The sequence below is a fragment of the Lactuca virosa genome, chromosome 1, assembly GCF_052849685.1.
Source record: "Lactuca virosa cultivar CGN04683 chromosome 1, Lactuca_virosa_CGN04683_v6, whole genome shotgun sequence".
NCBI lineage: Eukaryota > Viridiplantae > Streptophyta > Magnoliopsida > Asterales > Asteraceae > Lactuca > Lactuca virosa.
This window is the reverse complement of record NC_136426.1, coordinates 259,481,836-259,489,235: the sequence shown is the minus strand read 5'-3', so window position 1 is coordinate 259,489,235 and position 7,400 is coordinate 259,481,836. Positions and strand designations below refer to the sequence as shown.

Here is a 7,400-nt window from a genome sequence, read left to right as displayed (position 1 = left end):
TGATAAGAAAAACAAAAGAAAAGGAAATTAGTAAACTTTCTTTTATAAAAATATAATATAATTTTCGCAGTCAAAATGACAAGACCATGAAAAAGAACTTGTAGATGACATTAGCTTTTGTAGATAAACATAGATTTTGACAATTATAATTATAAGATAATTTTGCAGATGATCATTGCAAAAAAAATTATAATTATATGATAATTTTTATTCTTTCGACTATTTTATGGTAAAATTTAAAAAAATAATTAGTATGGACATTTTCTCAGGCATTATTTGTATTTTTTTTTCTTGTAAATTGGTTTACCAACGATGGGGATGAAATAGAACAGAATCAACGGGTAAGAGGTGAAGCTGTTCCTCGTCACTGCAAAAGCCCTATTATCGCAAGTTCCAGATCACGACGATTCTTCTCTATATTTCTTCAATTAATCGTTGTTCATCAAACGATGCTTGGTGGATTATACGGAGACTTACCTCCTCCATCGTCCACAGATGAAGATTCTCATAACAGAATCACCAATCCTTCCTCCAATGTCTGGTCTAGCAGTGTCAAAATGGCACCACCAACTCTACGCAAACCATCTTCTTCTTCACTCATCCCGCCCCCAAAAACCCTTTTGAAACCCCAACAAACCAAACCCAGAATCGTCAATTCCACCGCAGTTGCCCCTCCGGTGCCAGATGTGATTACCAGAAGCTCATCGTCGTTCCAACCGGCTCTTGTGGGTGTCACGTCATCGGTGGTAGAGGAATACGATCCCGCTAGACCAAATGATTACGAGGAGTACAAGAGAGAAAGGAAAAGGAAAGCCGCCGAGGCTGAGATGAAGAGAGAACTCGACCGGAGGCGGCAAGAAGAAGAGGAAAGGGAAAAACGAGATAGGGAGAATATGGAGAAAGATAGAGAGAAGGATTATAATATCTCCGGCGAGGAAGCGTGGAAGCGCCGTGCTGCCATGACTGGCGGCGGTGGCGGTAGTGGTGTCCCTAGGAGGTCGCCTTCCCCACCTGCTAGTGGTGCTGATGGATTTAGTATCGAAAAGTCTGAAACAGGTGGTTTGGGTGTTGGTGCTGGTGGACAGATGACTGCTGCGCAAAGAATGATGGCTAAAATGGGATGGAAAGCAGGTCAAGGATTGGGTAAACAGGAGCAGGGGATTACGACTCCATTAATGGCGAAGAAGACAGATAGGCGAGCTGGTGTTATCGTCAATGCTAGTGAACCTAAACAACAGCCAGAAAAGAAGGCAAAAGGTGTTAGCATCAATGGTGTTCCTACCCGTGTTGTGCTTCTCAGGAACATGGTAAACACATTTCACTAAATTCCTTTCTTTAAACATGATTTTCAACTTTTTATCTTGATCATATATTGTCGTTAACTTGGTAAAAAGATCTTAGCCATGAAAATTAAGAGATGTTGCTAAGTCTTAAGAGAAACAGGGCTTCTATGTCTCAGGCCTTAATGAGCTTAATGGAACACTTAAACCTTGCTTAATGTATTAATACACTAACCCTTTACCTATTTGTCCTTCCTTTTTTCTTCCCAACTCCTCTCACATAAAATTGATGAATTCAGTAAAAAAAAATTGAATGTAGGGCTAAAATGGTCAAATCCTTTATTTATTTGCCCTTCTTAGGATGTTTGAATTCAGGTGTGAAAGAATATACTAATTCATAATGACTGTAAAACTTTTGGAAATAATCATGCTCTTTTTGTAGTTATTTTATCACTAAAATGTTCTTCCATCTATTGTTATACATCATACTATAAAGGTTCTGTTTTTTTTTTCTTCTTTTTATTAATTGCAGCTTCAATAAATGACATTTATAAAAAAACATTTGGGAAAATAACATCATACTTGTGGAATGGAAGGAAAAGTAAGAGGGAAATTTTGTGAAAAATAGGAATTAATGGGAAATGTTTCAGTCTTCTATTATTATTTCTGCATTAAGTCAAAAAGAAATACCCAATAATTATTGGTGTAACTATTTGTTGCACTTAATCCGTGTATTTATGATATAAGATATGTATATTCTTTGTCCTTACAATTATAATATCCTATATGAAATTATAGCTCCATTTATATGCAACAATCAGAGCTTGTATTCATTGGTATACTTAATAAAGTGGTAAGGCAGGGGCAGTTTGGTCATTTTCTTAGTTGAGTCGGTGTAGGATACCTTTCACCTTACTTTTGGTGAAGGATTTCAAGAATAAATAATCAAGTTGGCATAATTATCTATTTATGTGGTGTTTGGATGTGCATTTGAGTGTCAAAATCTGATTATGATTATAATTTTATGATTATTTAGGGTCAAAAATAGCCAGTTTTGGAGAAACAAGTAATAATTACTTCCAAGAAAACTGTTTATTGAGATAAAATGTAAATAACTTCAACCATCCATAATTGTGGTTTTAATTGATTAGCTGATTATCGCATTCAGAACTTGATTTTTCAAGTTGTAGGCAATCTATATTATTTTTTTTTACTCATAAAGCAACATACTTATATTTTGTTTTACCAATAATAGAAACATACTTACATTTTGCTACTAATTTCAACAATGTACTTTCATTTGTAAGAAATTAAGTATGTTAAAAGACCTCATATTTTGTGTTTTTACAGGATTAAACCTCAAAGTTTATTTTTTCCTGAAAAAGACCCTGTATTTTTACATTTTTTCCGAAAAACCTCAACTTTGTCTTTTTTTTTTTCGAAGAAAACCCTCAACCTTCGAACTGTTTCCGAAAAAATCTTCAACGTTTTTTGTTTTTTCCGAAAAAACCCTCACATTTTATAAGCTTTTCGGGGAAAAAAAAAGACTAAAAGGGACCGATGAAAAAAAAAAACGAAAAAATGAAAAAAAATGCAAGGTCTTTTTCAGGGAAAAAAATAAAGTTGAAGTTTAATCCGGAAAAAAACACAAAATAAAAGGTCTTTTATGAGATTAACCCATTTTTCTAAGCATAACATTGAAATAGAAAGAAATAGAAGCTTTCATAGTACAATGTCTTAATTAAAAAAAAATTAAGTAGTTGCAATAGAAGGAAATGGAAATAATATATTATAGTACAATGCCTTGATGAGCAAAAAAAAAAAAAAATCAAAGTTACAATATTGCAACGGAAGAAAGAAAGTAGGATGCTATAAATAATTCACAAATAAGACAAATGATATTATAGTACCATACCTTGATGAGAAAAAAAAAATTTGAAATTAAAATATTAACCCCTTAAATTGATTTCTACATAAAACAAATGATATATGATTATTTTTGAAATCTTTGAAGGTGGGTCCCGGTGAGGTAGACGACGATCTAGAAACCGAAGTAGCAGAGGAATGTGCAAAATACGGGACGGTGACACGAGTTTTGATATTCGAAATTACGGAGCCGAATTTTCCGGTTGATGAAGCGGTTAGAATATTTGTGCAGTTTGAGAGATCGGAACAAGCAACAAAAGCACTTGTGGATCTTGAAGGTCGCTTTTTCGGGGGTAGAGTTGTCCGTGCAACTTTTTATGAGGAAGAAAGGTTTAATACCAATGAGTTGGCTCCAATGCCCGGGGAAGTCCCCGGATTTATCTAGAAATTTTTAGGGTTTTCGGTTTTGTTGATACTATTTTTTGGATTTTGCTACATTATAGAGCAACTTTTATGATGTAGAAGCTTTTATTTTGTAATCAAGATTTTATAATGTACAAGTTTATTTGGGTATGTTTAGAAAGATTGGGATACTTTGATATCTATTTTTTACACTAAGTCGTGACTTGTTCTAGTATATCATTATATTATCAAATAATTTTTAAACATAATTTCTCCACACAACATTTTCAAGGGGATGCCGCGATTTAAACTCTAAAATGGGTAAGGACACAATATATGGAGGTTTGGGGTTGAAAATAATAGCCTTTTTTTAATTCTCTTCCAATAAAAAAAAAATTGTTTTCATTCCTCTTATCTCAATTTGACCATTTATGTTTAGTTAATAAGATCATAATTATAAACATGATTGTAAAGAATACAAATGCAAAACCCCAATTCGTCTCATAATTATGTCATTACACAAAATAAATCCTCCTTTTTAGGCCTTATGTCAAATACCATGTCAAAAGAAAGTGAACTTTCTTAAAGGAGAAAGAAAATTTAAAAAAAAAAAATTGTAAAAAAAGCATGTAAATATGAAGTTGATGCTGAAAACAAAAAATAACATCATATTTCAATTTCACTGAGGTATTTCTAGATCCGGCCTTCTGTCGAGAGTTTCTATTGTTGAATCATCAGGGAATGCATCAGGATACGTGGCTTTAATCTTTGCTTTTAAACTCCTGAAAGAAAAATAAAATATTGATTTAGGGTTAAAGGCTAGAAATAGTACGAAATAAAGCAGATATATTATAGCAATAAGTTATAAAGAATTCAAAAAGACTGAAAGATAACTTGTAACTTGTAAACCAACCTCAACTTTTGAAATATATAATCAAGGTCCAATTTCATGGACTTTAAAAGGCGTGTATTTGTATAAAGATCACTTGACACCTCAGCATAACAATGCTCTGAATAGTCATTAAAATGTGAAAGCACTGCATTACTATCTTGCAAACGCCCCAATCTGCAATTATATAAAAAAAAGATATAAATTTTGACAAATGATAAGTTACCTTAATAAAACACATTTACAATTTAAAGAAAAAATTTGAATTAAGGAGGTATGTACAATGAGAAAGATTGCAACTTTTTGTCCCACCCAATTCCCAAACAGGTGGGGGACAAAGGGCTCACTCTTGATCTCCCGTTTATGCAAAAGACGTAAATACCCTTTTCATACCCATCATCAAAAATAGTTTACAAGATTAAATTTTTTCCTCTTTATGTCCATTAAGTAAAAAAGAAACAGCATATCTTGCTTACATGATTAATTTAGGTCTCCATTAGGTAAAACACAGCACAAGATTAAGTTGAATCATGTTGTTTCTCAATCATTTACATGTAATTTGTCGACATTTTCCCTCTTATTAATCAAGAGAATGACCACAAGAGTAATAAAAGTAATGATATATCGATACTTTCTGACACAGCATGATAGAAGAACACCAACATCTTTCAAAATAAAGATAAAAAAATCTCTTTTTTTTTGGTGGGGGATTATAAATACTAAGAGGATGCTAAAATTTGGCACAAAAACGAATTCCAATTCATGAGACTGAATGGATAAATGCAGTGAATCATTTAGAAAGAGGACCTATGAAAGATTCTCAAAGGTGCTCCGACAATTTTTATGTTGATTGTGGAATTGAAGTACAAAACAGCCAAATTTCCGATCAATATTAATTTATGAACTGGCATAAATAATCGCAAGCATAAAGATAAACATATAAACACACAAACATACACAGAGTACATGTTTGAGTGAGAGGGGGCATGTGAAAAGCATACAGATCGGGAAAGCAAATTCAAATTGGGAAAGGGAAAGGGAGAGGAGGGTACATAATATGCTGCAATTGCTTTAAAGAATCCATATCCTGCGAATCGATTAGGGTTTTGAACTCCTGAGAGAGCTCTTCAGATGCTGCTGCAATTGCTTCTTTCTCCGATTGCTCCATTCTTTCGTATCCGCTCAACCGCTTGTTGGGATCGATTTTGTGCTTCGTTAGTTTGCTGCTCGACCAAGGAGGTCTCAAAATATTTTTAGGCAAAAGTGGTTATTGATTTATGGGGTAGAAAAAATAATTTATAAAAATATGTATGGAATTTTTTTTTTGTGGTAATAAAAAAGGATGTATATATACACACTAAAGTCTTAATATTTTTAACAAGAAAGTCTTAAACTTTATTTTTTTTACTAATAAAGTTCTAACTACCGGAAGTTGTTGACATATTTATCATTTTTTCCGGTTAGCCGATAATTAAGATTTTACTGTCAAAAAAATACAGTTTAAATTTTTTTTGTCAAATTGCGAATTAGGATTTTACTGTCAAAAAAATAAAGTTTACGACTTTCTTGTCAAATCGTTGAAAATATTAGGACTTTAGTGTATATATCCCTTTTTTGGTTAGAAATTAAATTGTATGATAGTCTTTAAACATAAGAGTTATTGAAACCTGCTTTGGTTAGCTAGATCCTATTGAAATCTTTAACGTTTGCTTCTTGTTAAATAATTTTTTAATCTTAACAAACCGACATTGAAAAAAATGGAGATAATCAAGAAATAAATAAAGAACCAGGGTTGTGTTGACTTTTTGCAGTCCTAATAATGGAGAACTAAGAAACCGGAAAAAACCAAAGTGCCCTTCTTACCCCTTCTTCACATTTACTCCTTTTTGACTAGGTGTGCGTTGTTTGTGTTTGTACAATTTGTCCCCTCTTTTCAGTTCAAGATTTGACGGCGAACCAAGAAGAAAGCTTGACAAGTCTTCTCACCCTCTCCCGCTCTCTCTTTTGCATATGTTTCCCTTGATCGTGATTGTATCAGGGTAAGGATGATGATGGTAAGAAAAACAGTGGTGTTACGACGAAAATCACAATTAAAAGTTCTTGGGCTACGAAAATATATTAAAGTCACAATATTTTCAACGACTTGACAATAAAGTCCTAAACTTTATTTTTTTGACAGTAAAGTCCTAATTCACGATTTGACAAGAAATTTCTAAACTTTATTTTTTTGACAGTAAAGTCATAATTACCGGCTAACCGGAAAAAATGATAAACGTGTCAAAAACTGCTGATAGTTAGGACTTTACTGTCAAAAAATAAAGTTTAATACTTTATTGTCAAATCGGTGAAAATATTGAGACTTTAGTGTATATATCTCTAATAAAAACCAATAAGGGAAAAATTTGTTTTTTAAAAAGTGTTTGTCTTACCTTATATTTATAAAATGATAAAAACCGACATGCTTACATATTAGGAACTATTTATTATTTCTAGATATATGTTGTGTTTCATGCGTTACATCTAGTTAATAAACTAAACTTATTTTTCAAGTTTTTTTTAATTTTCATATTTGGCAGACCAAAAAGTAGTTGATAAGATAGTTTTTTAAAAAACTAACAACTTGTTTTTCAGCTATCAACTAGTTTTTCAGCTAACAATTAATTTTTTAGTTATCAACTAGCTTTTCAGCGACTCTGCCAAACATAGTCATAATATACTAAACAAATTTTTTGGACAACATTTATAGTTCTTATTTTTTTTCTTTTACAAAATATATGATATAAATTTCTTTTACAAAATTTATAATTTTTTTTATTAGACCATGATAATATTAAAATTACGTTCATACAAAATTAGAATAGAAATTGAAAATAATTCATAAAATATATCATAAGTAATGTCATAGTATATTCATCCCCGTGATTCCATTATACCGTGTGCAATAATATCTTGTATCGCTGCCA

The 7,400-nt window shown here is 32.0% G+C and overlaps 2 protein-coding genes across 2 annotated transcripts; one reads left to right on the top strand and one right to left on the bottom strand.

Moving 5' to 3' along the window:
- Positions 1 to 303: 303 nt before the first annotated feature.
- Positions 304 to 3,764, top strand: DRT111 (D111/G-patch domain-containing protein). The gene is made up of 2 exons (XM_079085465.1): positions 304 to 1,307; positions 3,295 to 3,764. The coding sequence occupies exons 1-2, from the start codon at positions 450 to 452 to the stop codon at positions 3,589 to 3,591; spliced, it is 1,155 nt and encodes a 384-aa protein (XP_078941591.1). The 5' UTR covers positions 304 to 449; the 3' UTR covers positions 3,592 to 3,764.
- A 266-nt stretch (positions 3,765 to 4,030) lies between these two features.
- On the bottom strand, positions 4,031 to 5,699 carry LOC145166470 (kxDL motif protein). The gene is made up of 3 exons (XM_079085458.1): positions 5,490 to 5,699; positions 4,462 to 4,614; positions 4,031 to 4,330 (listed from the first exon to the last, which is right to left on the bottom strand). Exons 1-3 carry the CDS (start codon positions 5,603 to 5,605, stop codon positions 4,228 to 4,230), a joined length of 372 nt encoding a protein of 123 aa, XP_078941584.1. The 5' UTR covers positions 5,606 to 5,699; the 3' UTR covers positions 4,031 to 4,227.
- Positions 5,700 to 7,400: the final 1,701 nt, after the last annotated feature.